This window comes from Petaurus breviceps, unplaced genomic scaffold (genome assembly GCF_028583685.1).
Source record: "Petaurus breviceps papuanus isolate PSGF00001 unplaced genomic scaffold, PetGlider_PUasm1.0 115, whole genome shotgun sequence".
In the NCBI taxonomy this organism is placed as follows: Eukaryota; Metazoa; Chordata; class Mammalia; order Diprotodontia; family Petauridae; genus Petaurus; species Petaurus breviceps.
The window spans coordinates 1,445,493-1,473,091 of NW_027185612.1; the positions used below are offsets into that span (position 1 = coordinate 1,445,493).

The 27,599-nt window shown below is 38.5% G+C and overlaps 1 protein-coding gene across 4 annotated transcripts; it reads right to left on the minus strand.

Moving 5' to 3' along the window:
- LOC138157771 (GTPase IMAP family member 4-like) lies at positions 1 to 27,599 on the minus strand. Of its 4 annotated transcripts, none has more exons than XR_011167455.1 (4): positions 27,475 to 27,599; positions 27,148 to 27,228; positions 24,604 to 24,673; positions 1 to 2,240 (listed from the first exon to the last, which is right to left on the minus strand). XR_011167455.1 is itself a non-coding variant. In XM_069083579.1 (4 exons), exons 3-4 carry the CDS (start codon positions 24,656 to 24,658, stop codon positions 18,704 to 18,706), a joined length of 987 nt encoding a protein of 328 aa, XP_068939680.1. In that variant the 5' UTR covers positions 24,659 to 24,673; positions 27,148 to 27,228; positions 27,475 to 27,599; the 3' UTR covers positions 17,320 to 18,703. The 4 variants fall into 4 exon arrangements, 2 of the variants coding, with proteins under 2 accessions (XP_068939680.1, XP_068939671.1); XM_069083579.1 differs by lacking the exon at positions 1 to 2,240 and adding an exon at positions 17,320 to 19,635; XR_011167456.1 differs by lacking the exon at positions 27,148 to 27,228.

Here is a 27,599-nt window from a genome sequence, read left to right on the forward strand (position 1 = left end):
TTCTGAGCATATTGATTTATTAAGCAATTATTGCAAATATTATTAAGTAATGCATACTCAGTAGACCAGTACCAGACATCCTCAACTTAGACCTGGACCCCAAATACAGAGGGAGGCAGACTACATACATTAAAAACAATCAAATAAGACCAATTAATTAAAAGGAACCAATTAACCAAGATACTACATTAAGTAATCTGATTTCTGATTGGAGGAAAGATTAGGGATTTTAAAAGTTTGGAGGGGAAGAACAAAGAAGTTCAATTCTCTGAAAACAGAAAAGAGGGTGTCTCACTCTTCCAAGTGCCTGTAAGGGAAGGAGAGATTAAGACTCATGTATTATGGAGTAATTTATGTGAATATGCCTTTGATATAAGTATTCCTTTGTAAAATGTAATCTATTATAACTAAATGGAACTGAGGTGCAGGGGACCAAACCCTATAATTGAACAAATGCCCTCAGTTGAGTCTAGAGCCATTGACCAAGAACCTAGACCTGATAATCTATTTAAGGGTGCCAAAAAACATTGGAGGAGGGGAGAAAATTAACATATGTGACCTTCAGGAAATCAGAGCCTAATCCCTTTTAAGAGACCTGGAGTCTCTTCATTTCCCTGCTCTGGGCATTTTCACTCATTGTCCCCCATGCCTGGAATGCTCTCCCTTCTCATCTCTGCCTCCTGGCTACTCTCACTTCCTGAATCCCATATTTTGTGGATGGATCCAAGTTGGTTTTCAGTCCCCTCCCAATGTTCCTGGCTCTCAGATTTCCAAAATATGTTGTCCTGCTCTAGGATTTCCCTTGGTACCTAGGATCTCTGTGCCATGGAACATCCAATAACTTCTGCCATCATCTCAACTTAGAATATTCCTGACCCCTTTGTCCCATTGATGAGTTCCTCCTGTAGCCTTCCATTTTCTGGGGAGAGCCCTGACCAACCTTCATTCCCCTCCCAGACCTAATTGTGGTGGGCAAAGTACCTTTATCTCCTCCCTTTTTAGTTCCTTTAGGTGTGTTGTCTTCCTGTATTAGAATGTAATCTTCTTGAGGTAAGGGACTATTTTCTTTTTAGCTTGTGAGTACCGGGCACATAGTAAATGCTTAATAAATGCTAGTTTCCTTCCTTCATTATTTTGCTCATTTGTCCATTCCTCCCTTCTTTCCTTTCTTCCATTTAAATTAAACCAGTAATCATGACGCCATGCATTGTTGCACATATATCTACTAAAAAAAAATAAAGTAGAACTAGGAATAATCACTGCAGTTATTCATGAGAAAGAAGAAACAGGAATAATCAAACACTAGTTACTCAATCAAAGGCATAATCAGGAATGATCAGAACATCTAGGTCTGTCTAGGAATCTGTCATGCTCTTGCACTGAGGCATGCAATGTTGGTAGAGTAGACTGAAGACAGGTTTAGAGAAACAGAGCAGGGAGGAACATAAGTAGGGGAAATCATGTGCAGGGGAACTCATAGCTCTGGACTATATGTCTTGATGTCCTTGGTGTTTTCAAGAGCTCTCTGTGCCACACAAAGGCTTTCTTCCCTGGAAAGGGACCATAGTGAGGAGCTCTGGACTGTGAAGGAGATGTCAGTAAGGTACTTGGAGCAGGGATAGGAGGAGAAGGGGACTGAAAAGAGGATGTAGAAATGCAAAAGGCAGAAATTGCTGATCTCACTGTGTTTGGGGATACTGCTTAACATATTTTACATAGATCCATAATTGTTTTCATCAGGTCATCCAACTGACTTTGCTTCTCTTTCTCTTCATCAGTTTTGTTATTGAAAGCACAGCATGGAATTTTATGTTTTTTAATGAGCTTCTTAAGATGCTTATTGCCTGGATTTTTCACATAATCACTTAGATTTCTACCCTCTAAATCTTCTTTCCTTGTAAAAAGGAAAACCATTTTCTTATAGGGCTTATTAAAAATCTTTTTCACATGTCTGTAGACTTCCCTGTCCTCTTCTGTGTACCTGCCCAATTGAATCACCATAATTAGAACATAGAGACGTTCTTCCCCCTCTGTCACTTCCCTCTTTGTCAAGCCTGAGATGGGAGGAGTATCCACGACATACAGTGTCCTTCCTTTCCATTCTCTGTTGTCTTTCTGTACTGCTTCAGTTACAGGTTGTGCTGACAGTTTGGAAGGAAATACATTTTTCTGGAGGATACTGTTTCCTGTTGCACTCTTCCCAACTCCACTTTTCCCCACAAGAATAATAGTCAGATCACCTGTTGAAGAAACCATAAAAGAAAAAACAAAACTTTTTTTCATGATGATGAATTATTGACTGATAATATTGCCCCCCCCCAATATATCTTAGAACAATAAATAGTCCTTTATATGATTTGGCCATCTCCTACATTAGTGTAAAATCTCAACATGATTTCTGTCATTTCTACACTTCCCCTTATTCTGTTGTTCAAGATTCAGGTGAAGTCATCAAGGGAAATTAGAATGGTCTTCTGGTTTCAGTAGCTCCAGAGAGAGCCTTTCAAACAGAGGAGAATTGTGGAGAATGAGAAGGGGATGGGTGAGGAAGAAAAAGAGTGAGGGATCAGTGATCAGAGGATGATTTATAATATTTATATATAAGACATTAGCGACTGGTGTTTGCTGGTAGACATGTTATTTAATATCTGTCTATTTGAGCCCCTGTGGGTTGTGGCTGTGTCTGAAAGGGCAGTCTCCTTCACCTTTATCCTCATCTAAAATGAAGGGGAGAGCAGAAGCTTCATGAGAGGCAAGAAATGAGCAAGTATTCTGAAGGAGAGAGATGAGAAGTTGTAGCAGCATTGACTTGAGAAGGTTTGGGGTTACTGCATTGGAGAAGCATGTGGATGCAGTAGGGGTAGATAGTGCATCCATGACAGTGGGGACGAGTTGTTTGCTTTAAGCCACAGTTTGCAATTGGCTTCAACTTTGATGCTATGGTGAATGAGGAGAGGAAGATGCTGTGACTATGATAGACTCTAATCAGCCCTGAATGTAAGATGGAGTTACAGGTTATTGCATCAGTTGAGCTGAAAAGACAGAACCCAGTGGATCCTAAACTTCCATGCTCAGTCTCTCTTCCTTACCCCCTCCTTTTCTACCCCCTCCCCACCAACCCTGGCTCTGTCCATCTATCGCTCTCTTTTTTCCTTTCTATTTTGCTCTTTCTCTTTGAATCTGCTTTACCAATTCTTTTTCATCAAGAGATTACTTGCTATTTTGCCACTTGCTGTAAAGGTACTGATTTTTTAAACACCAAGAGGTTATTCTAAATATTTAGTATCTTTTTATGTGTCCTTGTTTGAGACCTCTAGGTTTTACAGTGAATAAAGGAGAGAGACAAAGAGAGAGAGAGAGAGAGAGAGAGAGAGAGAGTTGAAAAAATATTCTATGATTTTGCAAATAGCGAAAGATCTTCAAAAGTAACCAAGGAATAACTGAGTTTTATAGCAATGTTTGTTGAAGGTAGGGCTGGAGTAAATTCTGCTAAGGACAATTGCTTCAGGCATCTTCTAGCCCTTTGCTATTCCAGCACAAATTAAAGAAATCCATACCCCTAAGGCATAGATCTAAGGATATTACTAAAGAGAAAGTCACTACCAAAAGGAGTTGGGAACCAGTGACACTACCCACAAGGGACTGGTTTTGTTATATATGATGATCTTAAAAGAAGTGGGGAAAAGAGGTAAGAAAGAATACACTGGAGTGGGGGGAGGGAAATCATCTTTTGTAATTAGGGTGCACAAGAAAAATCCTTTGTATAGAAGAAGGAAAGAGTGGGGAGAGTGGGTGATAAGTGAAGTTCACCTTAATTTGAATTTCTCAGAGGGTGGAAAATTACACATGTATAAAAAGTGTAGAAATACATTTCACTAAATTGGGAAACAGTAAAGAAAGCAGAGAGGGGAGGTAGGGGAATAAGAGGGAAGGCAAACTAAGGGAGGGACTAGTCCTAATCAAAACAAGCCTTAATCATGGAGGGTGGATCATGAAGAAGGGTTAAAAAGGAAATAAGGAATGAAAACCTGGGATTAAAGTCTGGGAGAAAGAAATAGAAGAAGGACAGAGGGGAGTAGAAGCAGGACCTCCCCTCTGCTCCGGCTCCACCTTCCCCAATCCATGTAAAAAGGGGACTCTAAACAAATTTTGGAGCTGCAGAACCCACAAAATGACACAGAAAGGCTAATCTCCTGCTGAGGACAGCCCAGCAGCCCAGCAGGCCAGCAGGAATCAGCCAGCTCAGCACTCTGGGAGCTGAGCCCAGCCCCACGCTGAGGCTTTAGCCCCAGGGCGGGCCTAACCAGCCATGGCCAGAGGGACTCCAGATCAGCAGCACCACTGGCCATTTCCAGATTTATCAACACACAGATGCAAAGGACAAAGTGAGACACCAGTGCAGTCTGCACTTTGGGACCCACTAAGTGGGAGTGCGTGGCTTTTGCCCCCAGGTGAGAAGCTGCTGAGACCCAGCACAGCCAGCCAGTACCCCATGGCAGCTTCAGCTCCTGGCCTGCAGAGTGTAGGGGCACCAAGCACCAGTCTGAGGAGTAATCGCTCTTGCTTTAACCTGCTTGGATCTGGTTTGCAGTCTAGGGTGGAGGTCCTGGGGTATATGTCCAGCTTGCCAGAGCATGTGGAGACCTCAGAGAAGGTACCCATCTAATACCTCTGGCAACTGAGAAAACCCCAGTGTTTGGGATGAAAGCTCCCCTGTCTGGTGGCAGAGTCCACTGTGGCAAAAGCCCAGGGGTCAAGTGACTGAGGGGCGACACGACCAGGCAAAAGAAACAAAGCAGAAAGAAGATTCCAACATTAGACTCCTATTTTGGGGACAAAAAGGAGCAAAGCATTGAACAGGAGGAAGACAGTGAAGTCAGAACTCCTGCACCAAAAGCTTCAAAGGAAAATATGAGCTGGTTACAGGCCATAGAGGACCTTAAGAAGCAGATAAGAGAAGTGGAGGAAAAATTGGGAAGAGAAATGAGAACAATGCAAGAAAATTATGAAATGAGAGTCAACAGCCTGACTGAGGAAAATAACACTTTGAAAAACAGACTGACTCAATTGGCAAAAGAGGCTCAAAAAAGGCAATGAGGAGAAGAATGCCTCAAAAAGTCAAATTTGCCACATGGAAAAAGAATCTCAAAAGCTCAGTGAGGAGAATCACTGCTTCAGAATTAGATTGGAGCAAATGGAAGGTAATGACTTTATGAGAAATCAAGATGCTGTTAAACAGATCCAAACAAATGAAAGGATAGAAGGCAATGGGAAATATCTCATGGGAAAAACCACTGATCTGGAAAATAGATCCAGGAGAGATAATTTAAAAATTATTGGACTACCTGAAAGCCATGATCAAAGTAAGAACCTAGAAATCATCCTCCAGGAAGTTCTCAAAGAAAACTGTGCTGATGTTTTAGTACCAGAGGGCAAAATAGAGGTTGAAAGAATCCACTGATCACCTCCTGAAAAAGATCCCCAAAATAAAACTCCTAGGAATATTATAGCCAGGTTCCAGAATTCCCAGATTAAGGAGAGAATATTACAAGCAGCCAGGAAGAAACAATTTGAATGTTGTGGAAACACAATCAGGATAACCCAGGATCTGGCAGCTTCTACACTGAGGGATCGAAGGGCTTGGAATATGATATTCTGGAGCTCAAAGGAGCTGGGATTAAAACCAAGAGTCACCTACCCAGCAAAACTGAGTATCATGTTTCAGGGGAAAATATGGTCATTCCGTGGAATAGAGGACTTTCAAGCATCCTTGCTGAAAAAACTAGAGTTGAACAGAAAATTTGACATTCAGATACAAGAAGCAAGAGAAGCATGAGAAGGTAAACAGGGAAAAGAAATCATAAGGAACTTATCAAAGTTGAACTATTAACATTCCTACATGGAAAAACAATAATTGTAACTTATGAAACTTTTCTCAGTAGTTGAAGGGAATAGAAATACACACACACACACATACATATATATGGCTATATATGAGGGTATATGGGCATATGAATACATATGTGAATGTGTGCATATATGTTTACAGGTATACATAGATAGAAGGCACAGGACCAATTTAACAGGAAGGGATGATACTTAAAAGGTGAAATTAAGAGGTGAGAGAGGAATGTAATGAGAGGAGATGGGGAGAGACAGAATGGGGTAAACTATCTCATACAGAAGAGTCAAGGGGAAATGGTTACAATGGAGGGGAAGAATAGGAAGGCAAAAGGGAATGGGTCAACCTTATTCCCATTGAATTTGGCTTGAGGAGGGAATGAAGTACACACTAAATAGGGTATCTCACTCTAGAGGAGAGTAGGGGGGGAAGGTGATGAGAGGGGGGATGATGGAAGGGCGGGCAGGCTTGGGGGAGGGAAGTTGGAAGCACCCACTTTTGAAAAGGGACAGGATCAAAGTAGAGAATAGAACAAGTGGGAGGTTGGATAGGAGGGAAGGAAATATAGTCAGTCTTTTACCATATATCTACTATGTTATTTTTTTGCATTAGCCACACATGTACATCCTATACTGAACTGCTTATCTTCCCAGTAAGGGTGGGTGACAAGGGAGGAAGGGAATAAATCTGTAATTCAAAGTTTTAAAATCAAATATTCAAATATGTTTGTGTATATGTGTGTGTGTGTATACATATACTACTATCAATACTATTTTACATGTAACTGGGAAATAAGATATACAGGCACTAGGGCATAGAGATCCACTGGAAATGTCAAAAGGGGTATGGGAGAAAATGTGGGAGAGAGGAGATTGGAGGAGGGAATATCCTGTGGGACTGCTATTTGGGTGGTCTGGGTAGGGGAAAAATGGGGAGAAAATTTGTAATTCAAAATCTGGTGGAAATGAATGATGTAAATCAGAAGTTAAAGCATTTGAAAAAAAAAAAGAAGAGGGACAGAGGTTCCTGCATAGATTGCATCAAACCTAGAACACTGGTGCTGGTCATGCTCTCTTACCACTTTTATTTTTTTACAAAGAAGAGGTAAGAAACAAAGAAAAGGAAAATATAATAATATGAATAAAAGAATAAATCTTGAATCTGTCTACTACTATTTTCCTAAGGAATTTTAAATAACAAAAATCAGTTGTGACCTTGGGAAAACCAAACAACCCAGAAACAATTCCAGCCAACATAAACTCAATTCCATTGCTAAAAAATTAGATATGACAGTCAAAGCCAACAACAAATTGGAGTATTAAGTCATTTTACAAATATTACAGAGGAGAGTGAAAGATTGTGAGTACTATTGTCTCATAAAATAGCAAGAAGCAGGGAAGAGAAAAACAAGCTTGGTGAGAGCCCTAACTAAGCAAAGTCATCCCAATGGTATTTAGGGATGTAACTGGAAAGAAGATAGCAAACTGACCAAAAAAAAGGAAAGTATCTATTAAAATGTGTATAAGAAAATCTTTTATCCTTTATTACAGTAGAACCACCACACATGGATTCTGACATCCATAGTGCCTGCTGAGAACATAGAAATGGCACCAGAGAAAACAATTATGAGAAGAGTAGCTGGAGTAGGCAAATTATATATAGAAAAGGTATCTATGGTGGTTACAACAATTTTGAGGGAACTGGGGGATTAATTTTCAAGTCATCTGAAAGAGAGGAGTCAGCATGGCATTATTAAGAACAGATCATGCCAGATGATTCATACTGCTCTTCTGACTGAAATATCAGAGTAATTCTCTAAGCAAAGAATGAATGGATTTCACACAGCTAGAAAAATTAACAACAAAATGCATTGAAAGAAACAAAACATTAAGGATATCAGGAGAACCAATGGAAAAAAAAAATGGGAAGGGGTCCAGACAGCTCAAGATATCAAATATACTCCAAAGCTCTAATCACCAAAATAATTTGATATTGCATAACAAATAGAGAGGATGATTAGCGAGATGAATTAGATACACAAGATACAGAAACAAATGAGAAACCTAACCTAGGATCTGATAAATCCAATGATTCCAAACTATTGGGAAAACTGAAAAGTAGTCTGGCAGAAACTAATATAAACCAACATATTTCAGTCTATACTAAGATAAATCTCAAAATGGATACATGATTTGACATAAAGAGTCAACAACTTGACCTAACAAAAAGTATGAAGTGAGGTTGGAAGACCAGGTAAACAACAACAAAGCTATTAGGATGACAAATATGCTCTAGACACAAATTTAGAAGATAAGAGGGATTCCAAAACATTTGCAAGAAAATCCTCAAAGAAAAACACAACCAGGGCACAAGTTAAACTAGAATTTGTAGATGAGTAAAAGAAAGAGTTTTTTTTTTCTAAAAAGAGGTGAAAATGATTTTATAAATAAAATGAGACTATTAAAGGAAAGAATTGGAAAAGAAATGAGAGCACAAGAGGAAAACCTGGAAAAGAAATGAAGAGAAAAACAAGCTTGGTGAGAGGCCTCATTGAGTAAAGTCATCCAAATGGCATTTAGGGATGTAACTAGAAAGAAGACAACAAACAGGGGAAAAAAGGAAAATATCTACAAAAATACTTTATGATAAACTCTTTTAGAATTAATTATAGCATAGTAACCATATGTGGATTCTGAAATCATACTTTGTTGTTCAGTCATTTCAGTCATGCTTGACTCTTCATGACCCCATTTGGAGTTTGCTTGGCAAAAAAATCTGGAATGGACCCCTTCCCATTTCTTTTTCCATTGCTTGTAAGACTACTGATTCATATTTTGGGACTTGGGGAGTTAACTCATACCCCTCCAATTCCCAGCTAACAACCATATACCATAGGCTGTCCTCTTGTAGGTCCAAGCTAATTTTGTGTAAGTCCATATAGCAATATTTCCCACAATGTATCCCTGACATTGCATAATCCAAATGAAATTTCTGATTCATGCCTCTCTAGTACAAGCAGGTTATCTTAGAAAACAAACAAACTTGGAAAATCCCTCAAATAAGTGTGGGTCTCCTAAAAAGTAAATGAACACTTAGAATCAACTACTCAGGTTTTCTAGGTTAGCTAGCAAACCTTATCCCATAGACCTGCAGTCTACCAAAAACTCACACAAATAGTCAGGGTTGGGGAACCTGAGGCCTCAAGGTCACATGTGCCTTCTAGGTCTTCAAGTGCAGCACTTTGACTGAATCCAAACTTAACAGAACAAATCCCATTAATAAAAAAATTTGTTATGTAAAACTTAGACTCAGTCAAAGGGTTGCACTTGAGGACCTAGAAGACCACATGTGGCCTTGAGGCCATAGGTTCTCCACTCTTGGTCTGGACTCAATTCATAATAAGGAAAATATTCTAGGTTTTTTTTAAAAGTCCAAAGAAAAATGTAAGCATTTGTGAGCTATCATAGCATGCTTTAGGTGAACTTGTAGCCATTAGTATTTTAGGTATTTAAATTCATTGTGCATTTAAATTTATCAGCAGTGATACTTACATTTGGTACAATCATATAATAGATTCTCATAATAAACATTCAAACAAGCAAAAATTATTATAAGAAATTGTTTTTTGTAGGAAAACACTCTAGAAAACTGATTTATGCAATTGTTATACAATAATAAAAGTAATGGAGACACAGAGGCAGGCCCAGAAGGCGTGGCTGGCAGAGGCAGGCCCAAAAGGGGCCTGATCAAGTAATCAACAAAGAAGGCATGTGTTCCCCCCAACCACAAGGTCCACTACCGGCTCTATCACCAAAGGGCTGGGACTGGAAAGAGCAAGGTAAGGAGCAAATACAGGGGCCCCTGTCCTGGACAGCAAACACTCCTGGGGCTACCACTTCATAGCCCAGAATTTTTTTAAAAAGCCCCTTTCAGGACCTCCAAAGTCCAGGATGACAGAGTGAACCTCACTTGCTCCAACCCCCCCCCTCCATCCTGAAAACATAGTAACTCTTGCCCCAGGGAAAAACCCTCTACAGTAAAGGCTTGGGATCCTAGAGGAAGGGCATGGCTAGGACCCTGCCTCAAAATGGGTAGAAAGCAGACTACAAAGACTCTGGAGTCCTACTATCCTAAGAGGGAGGAACCAACCTCAGAGGGAGACAATGTGGACCCAAAGCTGAAACTTCAACAGGGAATGGGTCCCAAGCACAGAAGACTCTCCTAGATGAGATCAAAAGGAACTTTGAAAACAAAATGAGAGAGATAGAAGACAAAATGAATAATTCTCTCCAAACCAAAATAGCAGAATTAGAAAAACATTATAATGAGGAAAACATCTATCTAAAAAGAAAAATGTATGATATGGAAAAGGAGCTCCAAAAATTAACCAAGGAAAATGATTTGCTAAAAACTAGAATTAACCAAATGGAAACAAATAACTCTATGAGGAACCAAGAATTAGTCAAGCAAAACAGTAAGAATGAAAAATTAGAAAAAGAGGTAAAATACCTCAAAGAAAAAATAACTGACCTGGAAAACAGATCCAGGAGACATAATCTGAGCATCATAGGCCTGCCAGAAAATTATGATGAAAAAATGATCCTGGACAACATTCTCCAAGAGCTTGTTAAGGAAAACTGCCCTGAGATACTAGAACCTGAGGGTAAAATAGAAATCGAGAGAATCCACTGGACACCTGCTGAAAGAGATCCCAAACTGAAAAGTCCTCTAAATGTTGTGGCCAAACTCCAGAACTACCAGATAAAAGAGAAAATATTTCAAGGGGCCAGAAAGAAACAATTCAAATACTGAGGGTCCACAGTGAGGATTGCACAGGATTTGGCAGCCTCTACACTGAAAGATCAGAGGCAGTGGAATACAATTTTCCGGAGGGCAAAAGAGCTCGGGTTACAACCAAGGATCACATACCCAGTGAGACTGAGCATATTCTTCCAGGCAAAGAGATGATCATTCAACGATATAACAGAGTTCCAGATCTTCTTGATAAAAAAGCCAGAACTCAATGGAAAATTCAACCTCCAAATTACGAGAGGCAACAGTGACTTAGAAAGGTAAACAAGGAGAACACACCCACACCCTGCTATTTGATAAGAGCAAACTAGTTATAGACAAGTAGAGGGTATGACTATAAAATGCACAAAATGATGATTTAAAAAAATCTTATTAAGGGCTACAAAGCAATGGACTGCAATGGAAGAAAGGGAATGGATGAAGTGGAAAAGGGTAAATTATGCCACACATAGAAGCATAAAAACTGTATAGCAGAAGAAAAAAAGGGATGGAGTTGGGAAGCATATGAGCTTTTCCCTCATTGGTTCTGGTACAAGGAGGGAATAACAAACAGTTAAGCATAGGACTCTATGGAGAAGAAACGCAAAAAGTATCATTTTAGAGGGAAAGAGGGGAGGGAGAGGAGCTTCGCATGAGATTTCTTCCTGTCACTCTTGGTGTGAAGAAGAAATAACATATTTCATTAAGTATAAAAATATCCTACAGGCAGTAGGAGGGGGAAAGGGTTACGAAAGGGGGGTGGAAGTGGTTTGTAGGGAGGGAAGTAGTAAGGGGAAAGGGGAGGAAAAGGGAGGGGGGCTGAAAAGGGAACACTGAGGGAGGCGGTGGTCAAAAGGAAAACTATTAAGGGGGGGAAGGGAGAAGGGAGGGAAAATATGAACATTAACAGGGGCAGGAATAGGATGGAGGGAAAGAAACAGATAACAATCATAACCATAAATGTGAATGGAATGAACTCTCCCATAAAACGGAGATGGATAGCAGAATGGATTAGAAATCATAATCCTACAATATGCTGTTTACAAGAAAAACATCTGAAACAGAGGGATTCACACAAGGTAAAGGTAAAAGGTTGGAATAAAATATATCATGCCTCAGCTAAAGTAAAAAAAAGCAGGGATAGCAATCCTTATTTCAGATAAAGCAAAAGCAAAAATTGACCTAATTAAAAGAGATAAGGAAGGAAACTATATCCTGTTAAAAGGCACCATTGAGAATGAAGCAATATCATTACTTAACATATATGCACCAAGTGGTGTAGCATCCAAATTCCTAGAAGAGAAGGTAAAGGAATTAGAAGAAGAAATAGATAGCAAAACTATACTGTGGGAGACCTTAATCTCCCCCTCTCTGAACTTGATAAATCCAACCTCAAAATAGACAAGAAAGAAGTTAAGGAGGTGAACAGGATTTTAGAGAGGATAGGAATGGTAGATCTCTGGAGAAAACTGAATGGGGATAAAAAGGAATATACTTTCTTCTCAGCAGTTCATGGCACATACTCAAAATTTGACCATGTTCTAGGGCATAAAAACCTCACAATTCTATGCAGTAAAGCAGAAATATTAAATGCATCCTTCTCAGATCATGATGATGCAATAAAAATTATATGCAATAAAGGGCCAGGGAAAGACAGACTAAAAACTAATTGGAAATTAAAAAATTTAATCCTAAAGAATGAGCGGGTCAAACAAGAAATTATATAAACAATCAGTAATTTCATTCAAGAGAATTATAATAATGAGGCAACATACCAAAATCTGTGGGATGCATTAAAGGCAGTTCTTAGGGGAAGTTTTATATCCCTGAGTGCATGCATGATTAAATTAGAAAAAAGGGAGCTCAACGAATTGGGCATGCAATTAAAAAACCTAGAAAAAGAACAAATTCATAATCCCCAATTAAATACTAAATTAGAAATATTGAAGACAAAAGGAGAGATTAATAAAATTTAAATTAAGAAAACTATTGAATTAATAAATAAAACCAAGAGCTGGTTTTATGAAAAAACCCACAAAATTGATAGACCCTTAAGCAATATGATAAAAAAAGAAAGAAGAAAACCAAATTATGAGTATCAAAAATGAAAAGGGTGAATCTACCTCCAACGAAGAGGAAATCAAAACAATAATTAGGAATTATTTTTCCCAATTGTATGCACATAAATTTGACAATCTTAGGGAAATGGATGAATATTTACAAACATACAAGTTGCCCAGATTAACTGAAGAGGAAGTAAATTACTTAAATAATCCCATCTCAGAAAAAGAAATTGAGCAAGCCATCAGTCAACTCCCTAGGAAAAAATCTCCAGGGCCAGATGGATTCACTAGTGAATTCTATCAAACATTTAAAGAACAATTGATTCCAATACTCTGCAAACTATTTGGGAAAATTAGTGAAGAAGGGGTCCAACCAAATTCTTTTTATGACACAAATATGGTACTGATACCTAAATCAGGAAGAGATAAAACAGAGAAAGAAAATTATAGACCAATCTCCCTCATGAATATATATGCAAAAATTCTAAATAAAATACTAGCAAAAAGACTACAGCAATTTATCTTAAGAATAATACACTTTGATCAGGTAAGATTTATTCCAGGAATGCAAGGATGGTTTAATATTAGGAAAACCATCAGTATCATTGACCATATCAACAATAAAACTAGCAGAAACCACATGATCATCTCAATAGATACAGAAAAGGCTTTTTGACAAAATACAACATCCATTCCTATTAAAAACATTGGAAAGTATAGGAATAATTGGAGCCTTCCTTAAAATAATAGGTAGCATCTATTTAAAGCCATCAGCAAGTATTATATGTAATGGGGAGAAGCTAGAAGCATTTCCCATAAGATCAGGGGTGAAACAAGTGTGTCCACTATCACCCTTCTTATTCAATGTGGTACTAGAAATGTTAGCAGTAGCAACTAGAGAAGAAAAAGAAATCAAAGGAATCAAATTAGGCAAAGAAGAGACCAAGCTATCACTCTTTGCAGATGATATGATGATATACTTAGAGAATCCTAGAGAATCAAGTAAAAAACTACTTGAGACAATAAATAAATTTGGCAAAGTTGCAGGATATAAAATAAACCCACATAAATCCTCGGCATTCCTATATATTTCCAATGAAATTCAACAGCAAGGGATAGAAAGAGAAATCCCATTTAAAGTTACTGTAGACATTGTAAAATATTTGTGAATCTACCTGCCAAAACAAATCCAGGACCTGTATGACCATAACTACAAAACACTTTTCACACAAATAAAGTCAGATCTAACTAATTGGAAAAATATCAATTGCTCACGGCTGGGCCGAGCTAATATAACAAAAATGACAATTTTACCTAAATCAAATTATATATTTAGTGCCATACCAATTAACTTACCAAAAAACTACTTTATAGAGCTAGAAAAAATAGTAACAAAATTCATTTGGAAGAATAAATGGTCCAGAATATCAAGGGAAGTAATGAAAAGAAATGCTAGGGAGGGTGGACTAGCTATACCAGATTTCAATCTGTATTATAAAGCAGCAGTCATCAAAACTACTTGGTACTGGCTGAGGAATAGAGGAGTGGATCAATGAAATAGATTAGGCACACGAGATTCAGAAGTCAATGACTATAGTAATCTATTATTTGATAAACCCCCAGACCCTGGTTTTGGGGATAATAACTCACTATTTGACAAAAACTGCTGGGAAAACTGGAATATAGTATGACAGAAATTGGGCATAGACCATTATCTAACATCATATACCAAAATCAAGTCTAAATGGGTGCATGATCTAGGTATAAAGGTTGAGACTGTAAGCAGTCTCCTAAAACAAGGAATAGTTTACCTATAAGACTTGTGGAGAGGGAAAGACTTTATGACTAAACAAGAATTAGAGAACATTATAAAATGTAAAATGGATAATTTTGACTACATGAAATTGAAAAGTTTCTGGACAAACAAAGCCAATGTAACCAAGATTAAGAGGGAGGTAGGGAATTGGAAAAGAATCTTTACAACCTATGTCTCTGAGAAAGGACTGATTTCTAAAATATACAGAGAATTGAGTCAAATTTATAAGAATACAAGTAATTCCCCAATTGATAAATGGTCAAAGGATATGAACAGGCAGTTTTCAGGGAAATAAATTAAAGATATCTATAAGCACATGAAGAAATGCTCTAATTCACTATTGATTAGAGAAATGAAAATCAAAACAACTCTGAAGTACCACATCTCACCAGTCAGATTGGCTAAGATAACAAAACAGGAAAATGGCAAATGCTGGAGAGGATGTGGGCAAATTGGAACACTAATGCATTGCTGGTGGAGTTGTGAACTGATCCAGCCTTTCTGGAGAGCAATCTGGAATTATGCGCAAAGGGCTATAAATACTTTCATACCCTTTGATCCAGCAATACCACTCCTAGGGTTATATCCCAAAGAGATCATAGAAATGGGAGAAAGACCCATATGTACAAAAATGTTTATAGCAGCTCTTTTTGTGGTGACAAAGAATTGGAAATTAAGGGGGTGCCCATCAATTGGGGAATGGCTGAACAAGTTGTGGAATATGCATGTTATGGAATACTATTGTGCTATAAGAAACAAGGAGCAGACGGTCTTCAAATTTACCTGGAGAGGCTTAAAAGAACTTATGCTGAGTGAGAAGAGTAGAACAAGGAGAAATTTGTACACAATTACAGACACAACGTATGTGTGATGACCAACTTTGATAGACTGGACTCTTCTCAGCAATGCGGTGATATAAGTCAATCCTAAAAGAGTCATGATGGAGAGAAATATGTGCATCCAGAGAAAGAACTAGAAAGAACTAAGTTTATATCCAGGTGGAAGCAAAACACCTGATCTTTTTCCTTCTCTTATTTGGTTTTATGTCTTCTTTACCATTTTTCATTCCAGCTGGTACAATCCGTCCTTATAACCTGACTAATGTATAATGTGAAAGTCTTTACAGATCCTATACTTGACTATAAGCCACCGGGGGAGAGGGGAAGGAGGGAGGCAAAATGTGAAACTCCAGGAATTGTGGAATTGAATCCTGTAAACTAAAAGAAAACAAACAAATTAATAAAAAAAGATTAAAAATGAAAAAAAAATAATAAAAGTAATTGTTAGAGAATCTCTTTAGCTGGTCCCCTCAAAGTCAAAGTTTATCCCAGACAATGTAGTACTATGGATTCTGGAGCTACTCTTCCAATCCCCTCCTGGCACTGGCAGACTGTCCTAACACAAGGCTGCTACTTATCCTCTTAGCATCTTGGAGTAGCCCTAAAGTGTTGGTGTGTGTTAAGGGACCTAATTTTCAGGCTTGAAGCAAGTTATAGCTGGTAGGTGTACAGACCATTACTATATTGAGCCAAGGGTTGTATGTAGCTAACACAAAGAAATAATCATCTATAGTTATAAAATAGGAAGTATGTTCTAAGTGCATACTGTAACACCAATAACTTTGTCCAAGACATTTTTAGGAGTTGTAAGGGGTACTACATTATCAGATCCCTAAAATGTCATATCAGTAGAAGTTGGAAATGTCAAAAGGAAGTCAGTTGAGAACTATAAGTGACTTTAGGGATTTAAGAAAAATTTGCAGAGCATTTTCTCTGATCTTAAAGTCTTTCTCTCTCTTCCTTTCTCTCTCTCTCTCTCTTTCTCTCTCTACCAGGAAGATGTAGCCTACAGGAACTTTTTTTTTTAAAGCAATTGGGGTTAAGTAACTTGCTCAAGGTTACACGGCCAGTTATTTGTGGGTGTGGTGCTAAGTATCAGAGCCCAGATTCTATCCCAGGTCATCCTGACTCTGGGGCCAGTGCTCTTACTCACTGTGCTACCTGGCTGCCCCCATAAATATTTATTATTGTCATTATTTATTATCTTCCCCATTTGACTGTGACCATGTTCTTTGTGAGAAGGGATTTTTTTTTAAAGCAATTGGGGTTAAGTAACTTGATCAAGGTTACACGGCCAGTTATTTTTGGGTGTGGTGCTAAGGTGCAGAGCCCGGATTCGATCCCAGGTCATCCTGATTCTGGGGCCAGTGCTCTTACTCACTGTGCCACCTGGCCACCCCCCTACAGGGACTTCTACAGAAAACAAACTCTTCTGGGAGGCAAGGACCCAAATTGGGTGATTTTGTGAAAGTGATAGTGATCATTCTACAAACAAGGTCTTCTGTTTCTATACACATTCTGTGTATCTTGTGATCTAAGGACAAAAAAGGAGTGTCTATGTATGGAGAAAGCTGGGGAAATGCAAAGGTAACACCTTTCGCCACACTCCACACATATCCAGCTACTCATTTGGCAAGGTATTTGGGTTATCCTGATATGAGAGAGGAGAGTACTTGGGATGTGGGGTGATCAGTTGAGAATGAGTTCAAAGATCTGGGAACAAATTGTGCAGAACTTCATTAAAAAGGTCCCAACAACAGGGTAGAAACCAATTCACACACAAACACTCCTACTTTTTTTTTTTTAACAAAAACCAAAAACAAAAATGCTTTCTTCATTTTCCTATTATGGTGCTTTTGCTTCCCTCTTCTCTCCCCATATCAATAAAGAACAGAAATGAAGCCTGAAAAATCAGAAATATCAAATTTTATTAAAATCATGCAATTAAACTAGCAGAATGAAATGAACACATTAAACCACATTGTCTCATCTGTTGGGTCAGAGTCTTTCACTACTTACAAATTTATAGGGATTTAACATTCTACTTGTCCCATAATTATATTCTGAATATGATTATCACAAGAGAGGTTGAATTCTGAGATGTTTGGTAAAAAATTATTTAATGAAAGAGGTGATGTGGTATAGCAAAAAAGGCACTGGACTTGAAATCAGACAAAACCCAGGCTTATATTCTAACCCTGACACTAACAACTTTTATGCAATGTAGAAAAAACAATTTTTTCTGAGTTGCAATTTTCTCACCTGTAAAATAAAAATAATGCATGCAATATTATTTTAGAGATTTGCTGTGAGGAAAGTTTTTGTAAATCTTAAATGATCTGTTATCACAATGTCTAGTAACAGAACAGTCAATGATATAGAATTTTGACAATTTAAATGAGCATCTAATGAGAGAATGGATCATTATGAAGCAGAAAACCTATGGGCAATTCCAGTTTAGGCTTAAGAATGATCAATATAATGCTATTTTATCTCTTCCTTCTACAAATACTATTTGGTTAAGATGAATATCAAGGACACAATGGGCAGTGTGCGACTGGCAAGTGGGTAGGGTAGTGGGTAGAGTGTCAGACTTTGAGAAAGGACATCTTGAATTCAAATCCTGCCTCAGGTACTTTACTAACCCTGCTATCATGAGAAAGTCACTTAGATTCTGAGATTTAATTTCCTTATTGATAAAATGTGGATAATAATAGTATCTCTCTTATTGGGTTATTATGAGAATATATGATATATATACACATATATATGAAGTTATTACAAAATCTGATTTGTATATGACTATATGTTTATAAGTAAACATTATGCATAGTGTTCTACAAATCCTAAATTCCTTCACAAATACTAGCTATTAGCTTTTATATGTTCCTTGATAATGACAACAATTGGAATGTGAGTAAGAATCATCACACAGGGAATACATTTCCTTTCTAGGGAGGAAAGAATGGAGAAAAATTGAAACCCTACTACATGCTACACACTATTGTTCCTTTTTTCCTCCTCTGAATCTTGGAGGGAAAAATTCCAGCTCAGAATGAGTTATAATTTCCTTTTCTGGATTTTCACAGGAAAATAATCTGTTCTTTTATTTTCAGACTGAAAATGAAAACTTTTATTTTCATTTTCATATGACCAAAGGTTTGAAAATGTCCTTATTTTGGAGACATGAGTGGTAGGATGGACTGTGATGCCTGAGTATTCATCAATAACCAACAGAGAAGGAAGAAGTTGGAAAAGCAACAGAAAACATAAAATAGTTTTACCAAATTCCTTAATCGTTAAATATAATTTTAACAAGATCAGAAACTATTCCCAAGACTTTCAGGAAATTTTCAAAGAACCCATTAAGGTTCATAACCTCATCTCTGGCATCTCTTTGCTTATTTTCATACAAAGTTTCTTGTTCTGTAAGTTTCTTATACATGTTTTTTTCTCTTTCTTTTCTCTCCAGCTCATCCTTTAAGTTTCTGATTTCCTCTTCATACTCCTGTCTTATTTTCTTTTTCTCTCTTTCCAGGTCTTGCATGTAGGCTCTTTTTAATGCTTCAGTTTCTTTTTGAATCTTCTTTTCTGCCAGTTCATACATATGGTTTGTGTAGCAAGACCCTCCATTCTCCTGTATTACTTGTTCCACCAAACTCAGAAGCTCTCTTAGCTGGGCCTCCTGCTCATTTCCAGTTGCCCGGTTGTTGAATGCACAGTATCTTCTACCAAACTGGCCTATCAGGTCTTTCAAAGCTTCATTATTAGTGTCACATATATATTGATTCAAATCAATATCTTCCAAATCATCCTTCCTGGTCAATAAAAGGATCATGAATTTCTTGGCTTTGGAACCAAAAATTCCCAGGATCTTCTTTACTGCATCTTGCTCCTCCTTAGTATAACGACTGAGAGGGGCCACTAGGATGATGGCATGAGGACCAGGGGAGGACATGATGAGGCAGCGGCTGATCTCCTTTGATGTATCCACATCAGACACATGAGTGTCAAAAATCCCGGGAGTATCCACAACTACAATTTCTCTCTCATTCCACAATCTGCTTGTTTTCATACAGTTCTTGGTCACTGATTTTGCTGCTAGTCTTGCCTCAAATACTTGTTTTCCAAGGATGCTGTTCCCTGTTGCACTTTTACCAGCTCCTGTTTTACCCACAAGGACAAGTCTCAGTTGCTTTTTTCTGGGGTCTTGGTGTCCATAACCTGAGATGTGGGTAATGAGAGTGACAGGGTTAAACTCTACCCTACACTGCTATCCTTTCAGGCCCTCTTTCCACCCAGGACAGCCATGTCTCTGCTCTTAACTTCAGCTTCAGAATCCAATGTATTCTGGCATTATGTCCTTCAGAAGCATGTGAGTCTCTGTCTCAGAGAGAGGTTCACCTTACTGATATTGGGCACCTAGTATTGACTCTCTGATTGACCTGCCTATCCTGTATCCCTCTAATACTTCTAGAACTAACCTTATTTATCTTCACAAACCTTTTCATTTTTTTTGCCTTTTTGGAGGGCAATTGGGGTTGTGACTTGCCGAAAATCACTTAGCTAGTAAGTGTGTCAATTATCTGAGGCTGGATTTGAACTCAGGTCCTTCTGTCTCCGGGGCCAGTGCTCTATTCAATTTTTAAAATTTTTAAAAAATTTTTTTATTGTTTTTTTGGAGGGCAATTGAGGTTGTGACTTGCTCAAGGTCACATGGATAGTTTTTGTGTCAAGCGTCTGAGGATGGATTTGAACTCAGGTCCTCCTGACTCCAGGACTTGTGCTCTACTCACTGCGCCACCTAGCTGCTCCAAACCTTTTCATTTTAAATTCAATTTAACAAAATATTTATTGAGTGACTGCTATGTGAAAGGCACTGTTCTGAGCCTGGAGAGAGATATAAAGATAAATAACTCACACACCATGTTGTCAGTGAAAAGACATGTTTCTCTCTTCTGTCCTTAATTTTTTATTCCCATTCCTAATGCCCTACTTCAGACCTGGATTGCCAAAACATTCTCACAAATGGTGTCTAATCTCTCTCAATCCACAGAGGCAGAGTGGTGCTATGGAAAAAAAATCCTGGAGTCAGAATCAGAAGACCTAATTTTTAGTGCTGGCTTTGCTTTTTATTGCCTGTGTGAGGTTGAGGAAGTCATTTTACCTATGGGAGCATTGGTTTCCTCACATGTAAAAGAGGAAACTGGATTGGATCCAAACTTCTTAAACTTTCCACTCATGTCTGCTTTTTGCCTGAGACATTTTTACATGACCCTGGGTATGTATATATGTTACATAGGTATGCAAATCAAACATGTACTGAGAATAAATTTTAAAGAAATTTATTTTAAAACAATTCATTTGGTATGCAGATAATTTTACCATTTAATTAAGGATGAAATTAAATTTGCACACTGTGATGAATGTGCTTGTTTATTTTTACATAAAGGATTAAATCAATGGGCGGCTAGGTGGCACAGTGAGTAAAGCACCGACCCTGGAGTCAGGAGGACCTGAGTTCGGTTCTGGCCTCAGACACTTTACACCCACACAAAAAACTAGCCATGTAACCTTGGGCAAGTTACTTAACCTCAATTGCCCCCCAAAAGGCAAAAAAAGAAAAAGAATTAAATCAGCAGAATATTTGATACTATAGGACATAGAGCATCTTCATCATTTTTCAGAGTTCACCACTCATTCACCAGTAATCAGCAATCAAGGCATTCTAAATGCCTCTTCACATAAATTTGTAGTACAAAACAGTAGAATTATATTTAGGGTCATTTCAGAAATTGATGGAAATTCTGTCCTAATTCAAAGCCAGAATAAATTTAACAATTTGTATGTACAGTAAAAGCACTGCAACTCATACAAATAACATTCAAATCTTGAATCTGAGCCAAGGTGTTTCTGGCAGCATGCGTGGTGTTGCGTGACATGACAGTACACACAGTATAAAATTTGCATGTTGTGTGTTCAGAATCAAGGCTGCAATGAAGTTGCATGATGCAACATGGTCAAGTACTGCCAGAAGCACCTTGGATTCATTACACATTTGATTTTGAATTCATCTTTGGTCTTTGCATATTCAGAAACCTTTTACTGTTGCCAAATTTTTACAACTCCCACATGCAGTAATATGACCCTGTATGGGGTTACAACCCACAATTTAAGAAATCCTACTCTAAATCATTTTTGATTACAGAAATAGAAATTAAAACAGATCTGAGGTACCACTTCATACCTATCAGATTGGATAATATGACAAAAAAGGAAAATGATAAATGTTGGAGAGGATGTGGTAAAATTGGGACACTGATGCACTGTTGGTGGAGTTGTGAACTTATCTAACCATTCCAGAGAGCAATTTGGAACTACACCCAAAGGGCAACCAAACTAGGCACACCATTTGATCCAGCAATATACTGCTAGTTCAATATCCCAAAGAGCTCATAAAAAAGAGAAAAGGACCTATGCATACAAAAATATTTATCGAAGACCTATTTGTGGAGGCAAGATATTGGAAACTGAGGGGATGCCCATCAATTGGGGAATGGTTGAGCAAGTTGTGGTTATATGAGTGTAATGGAATACTATTGTGCAATAAGAAATGATGAACATGCAAATTTCAGAAAATCCTGGAAAGACTTGTAAGAACCAATGCAAAGTGAAATGAGTAGAGCCAGAAAATCGTTGTATCAGCAATATTGTGTGATGATCAGCTATGAATGACTCAGCTCTTCTCAGCAACACGATGGTCCAAGACAAGTACAAAGGACTCACAAAGGAAAATGCTATCCATATCCACAGAAAGAATTGGTGGACTTTGAATGCAATTCGAAGCATTTTTTCACTTATTTCATTCTTTCTCATGTTTTTAAAAAGTGTTTTTTCTTTCACAACTGTGATGAATATGGAAATGTGCTCTACATAATACCATATGTATAAACTATATCAAATTGCATACCATGTTAAGAATAGGGGAGGGGAAGATGGAGGGTATAAAATTAGGAACTCGAAATCTGGTAAAAATGAATGTTAAAAATGTTCTTCACATAAAACAGAGAGAAAATACTATTAAAGAATAAAATAGAATAAAAAATACTATATTCTTCTTGTCACTTCCATCTTCTAAAACTTTAAGTGGCTTTTCCTGCCACTTTATTACATGGTATAAATGCTCACTCGATACTTTAGACTGACATTCTAGGTTCTCCATAATGCAGCTCCAGTCTGCCTTTCTTATCTTGAAACCCACTCCTTCATAGATTGTGCACTCTATAACAATCACGTGAGTCTCTTTACTGTTTCTAAGACTCACTGCCAGCATTCTCATTGTCAAGACTTTGTTCATTCCATTCCCCACATAAGGAATGTCAGATTGGTTTTTGCTTCTCTAGAAGCTAGACCTCTTTTAGGGCTTAGCCTTTTCTTGAAATCTTCCCTAAGGACCTCAGCCAATTGTGAACTTTTCACCTCTTTGTCTCTGTCATGCTTTAGGTACTTATCTGCCTTGTACTAAAAGTTACAGTTTTATACATACAGTGAATCCTTTGTTAATTAAAACAGACCTATACCCAGAAATAGTTTATATAGAGAGGTAACTAGGTGACATGATAGAATTCTAGACCTTGAGTCAATAAGACCTGAATTTGAATCTTTCCTCAAATACTTACTACCTATGTGGTCCTAGACAAGTCATCAATCCTCTTTTAGTTTCATTTTCCTCAGTTATATAATAATAATAATATTAACTACCACATAGGTAAAGACCAATTGAGAAAACCTATGAAAAGTGCTTTGCAAACCCTAAATCCCTTATATAAATGTTAACTATGATGTGTATATGCATGAATAATTGCATGCATGAATGAAAAATAAAGACCTTCATTTAGAAGCCGTATCTAAGCATACCTGAGTAATCATAAAAAAAACCTGAAAAAATCAAATGTTGTAATACCACACCCAACATTGGTTCAATGACCAAGTATTAATGAGTGCCTTGATTGGTTGACAAAAGTCAAGAGGAAAAATCGGCAAAAGAGAGAAGAGAGACTTAGGGCTAGTGAGCAGCAATACTCTAAGAATGGAGCCAGGAATGAAGAGCTGTCTAAAGTTGACAGGGGGTTTAATACGTTGCACATAATAGTAACCTTTCTTGGTAGACCTCCCAATGAAGAGCTGTCTAAAGTTGACAGGGGGTTTAATACTTTGCACATAGTAGTAACCTTTCTTGGTAGACCTCTCAATGAAGAGCTGTCTAAAGTTGACAGGGGGTTTAATACTTTGCACATAGTAGCAACCTTTCTTGGTAGACCTCTCAATGTTCTGGCAATTAAATTAATAAGCCCAAGAACAAATGCATTGAGAAAATTTCCCCCTGGAACAAAAACAGCTAACATGTGATAGATGAAAGTTGAAATATGGTACCACACTAGACATTCAAATTAGGCGGAGGGGGTAGCTGATGCCATTGTCCTCCTTTCCCATCTTCTGTTGGCCCTCAACCTAACACTGTTGACATTTCCACTGCTCTTCTTTCCCCTCAGTGGTGGACACTAGTGGAGGACTGAGGCATGGGGTTATATACAAGAAGTAAGGGTGCCGCCTGAATGTCAGCAGTTAACCCAGTATATTTATAGCTATGCCCTCAAACAACAGGGAACATTTTTCCCACAAATGATGTATTAGTCATTGTATCAGTCAGCTTTTCATATCTTCTCCCCACTTCACACTATACAAACACAACATCTTGTCAGAATGAATGCAAAGGTTAGACACAGAGTGCCAACTCCCAGATGTCCTGGCTATGGTCAATTGTCCATTAGAGTGATGGAGGAAGTAAAAAGACTCTTCCTCTCCTCTTCCCATATTGTTGTTGTTGTGACAATGAGGGGCATGGTTAAATATTTAAGAGGGGGGGAAGAGAATAGATTAAACAAATAGATTAAAGAATAGATTAAAGAAAGAATGAGAGAATATGAAGGAAAGAGAAAAATAAATAGAAGAGAAACTGAGTGAAGGTCAGGCAAATGGAGAATGCTTCTCAGGGCTTCTTTGATCTACTTAGAAAAGGGTCAAAAATCCTAGTTGCCTATATATATATATATATATATATATATATATGAACCTTATCTGATCTCAGTCATCTCCCAATCCAAACCAGGGGAGTCCTGAGTGTCTGCTCACCAAGGCTTGTCTTCTCACTCGTGTCAGAATTCTCCTCACGATAGCTGTCTGCCATTATGGGGTGCAACTTCTGTATAAAAACAATGAGAATTGAAGTCATTGTCAATTGTGTTGAAGTGTGAAGAAACTGACCCATGGTCAGGAGATCTAGGTTTTAGTACATACTTCTACCTTTAACTGGTTTTGTGGACTTGGCCAAAACAATTGCCTTCTTGGGGTCCTGGATTGGAGACAGTGTGGCATGTGTGATGAACAGCAAGAAGACAAGTTTGAGTGGACTGGAAAAATGCACAAAAAGGAGTACTACATATATCTTAGCAGAGATTGGTTGGGGCCAGGTGGCAAAGGGCTTTCTATGCTAAACAGAGGATTTTATATTTGGTTGCAGAGGTAGTAGGGAGCCAACAGTGATTACTGAGAAAAGGAGTGACCTGCTTAGACTGTGCTTCAAGAAAATCAATTTGACAGCTGTGTGGAGGATGGACTGAAGAAGGGAGAGACTAAAAGAAAGGAGACCAAGTAGCAGAGAGTAGATGCAAGGCTTGGGGGTGTGGCTCTCTTGGCCTGGCCCTCTCTCCAAAAGTTTCCAGGGGCACCACCTGCACCTTGCCTTCTCCCATGACTGCTATGTTGATGCCAACCGAGGACAGCCATTTCTAAAAATGACCAGAACTTCTTCACCAGTCATGACTTATCTATTCCTTTCCCTTATGGCACAATGGCCTACAGCTACTAGCTGACATTTAGCCACTTCCTCCTGGTTCCTCCTGTGCCTCATCCCCTTCTCTCATCTGCACCTGCCTAAGGGTCAGGATTTGCTTGCCAAGAGCTGTTGCTGAGGCTCTGGCCAGTCCAAAGTGCCCTGCCTCTGGTTTACCCTGTCCTCCAATCTAGAAGGGGTTAACTAGAAATTTTAAAACTCCCAGTACTTTAACTCTTTGTTGAAATCTCTGTCAGAGGAAAAAGTTCTGGTTTTAATTCATCTGTCACCTTCCCTTTATTTTTTTTTAAAACAAGATCAGTGATTTTCACTGGGGTTAGGTAATTTCTGTTGAGGAACCTCCTTCTACATCCTCTGCAGGTACAAGCTTTAGAAATTCTCCTGAGGCCCTGAGAAGTTAAGTGACTTGCCCTGGGTCACATGATCAGTATATGTCAGAGATGGGTCTTGCATACTTCTGCTAGGATCCCTCATCTCCCTGTTTCCATGTGCCTCATCTCTGAGGCCAGCTCTCTAACCAATATTCTAAGCTGCTTTCATTTCCCTCTTTTGGGTGAGGCTAAATATAAAATGACACTCATTGCTTGTACACGGTACAGTGTTTTAAGGTCAAAACACAGATTTTTGACAAGGAACTAAGTTTGTTCAACTTTCCTAACATTGAATCGTAACCTGGGGTTATGAATCCATCTTCTATTTAACTTTTATGACCTAAAAGAAATGTACAGGATTATCACAAAGAATAAAAAATTATTCCTCTGTCACTCCAATATAAATTTTTTTCTGTAAGAAGTCTTTCTAGAGTGCCAATTGGCTTTTAGATCTTCTTTTATCCCTGAACCTAGGTTTGAGAATGACAATAAAACCTAGAATTTTACCTCTGTAATTTCTGCAATGTGGTAAATACATATTTGGCAGCAGTTACCCACAACAGGAACTGAGAGAGGAGATATTTCTCCCATAACATCACAATCCTGGTGAGATGACACAGAATTCCCAGAGAGATCTAGAAGTTGTCTTCACTTCAAGAGAGATGTGGGAGAGTAAGAAAGCCAGCTTCTAAGCTTGGTGTAAGGATCAGAGAGTCAGCTCTGGTTTCTGATCCTTCCCCTGAACTTTCTGGAGACTGCCCTGGTCATTGTTCTCCACTCCTTTCCTACATTCCCTCCCAGATATATACTTCTTAGGCTGAAGAAATGGAGCCATCCAGCCCCACGTAGATCCTTCTGCAGGGCCTTTCCAGCTCCACAACAGAGTCCTCCCCTATCATTCCGGGGGTTCTGTGTGAGTATCACAGCAGTCATGTTTGGTTATTCTTAGTTGGCTCACTGCAGCGTGCAGCAAAATTGTGAAGTGAACTCAGTCTGTCTTTGATACCCCATTGCCTCCTTTTACTCCCCTTTCTTTTTTTTCCAGGGGACTGTTGTAAACACCCAGGAATGGAGAGGAAAATGGCCAGAGCACCCACCAGCAAGGTCAGAGGAAGGAAGGGAAGTCTGGGTTGGCTTTCTTCTCTTCTTTTGTGAAAGGTTAAGTAAATATCCCTTTTGGGAAGAGAATGTAGCCAAAGGACACCTAGCAATGCTTACCCTGAAGAATAATTAATGTCTGATCATGAGATAGATATCTACCACAGGTATTTGAGGCAGGAAAAAGAAAAGGGAACATTGTTGGGAAACTGAAATTTGCCTTTCAACTCTAACACTCAGGACAGCACCTTCTCTGGTTAAAGGTGAGATTGGTTCCCCATTTGGGATCATGATTTTGTCTGAGTCCCTGTTCTTTTATAGTGAACCAAAACTCAACTCGATAATGACCCTGACCTGACTCTGTAGGCAGGATATTTGTTTGTTCCTTCCTTCAGATTTACTGATCAAGTGCAGGTTTCCTCCCTCACTCACCACCTGTAAAAAAAAACAGTCCTCAATCACAAATTTAGAAATATGTGTAAGGACAATCATTCACTTGAGAAGATTCTCAAGGAGCCAACCCTGGCACTCTTGGAGGAAGTGGGGATTCAGTCAACATGCATGTACTACACCCAGATTCAATAGAAGCCAAGGCTAAGATTTTAAGCAATCAGAGAAATAAAGCAGAATGTCTGAGAGGGGCAGGCCTTCCCCCCGGTCAGAGTAGGGAGCACTCCTCACCTGGCAAATCCGGGCACTGTGACTTTACCAAATTGAACAGCCTTCTCCCTCCTCCTCACAGAACTGAGCTTTGGGATCAGTGTTGGTGCAGGGAGTGCCTCTAGCCTGAGTGTGCAAGAGCAACA

Bases quoted from the DNA above. Each gene is read 5' to 3' on its own strand.
- LOC138157771 (XM_069083570.1), bottom strand. From the start codon at position 24,658: ATGGCAGACAGCTATCGTGAGGAGAATTCTGACACGAGTGAGAAGACA. The intron at 19,636-24,603 runs GTGAGCAGACAC...CCCACATCTCAG, and splicing joins GAGTGAGAAGACAAGCCTTG to GTTATGGACACCAAGACCCC.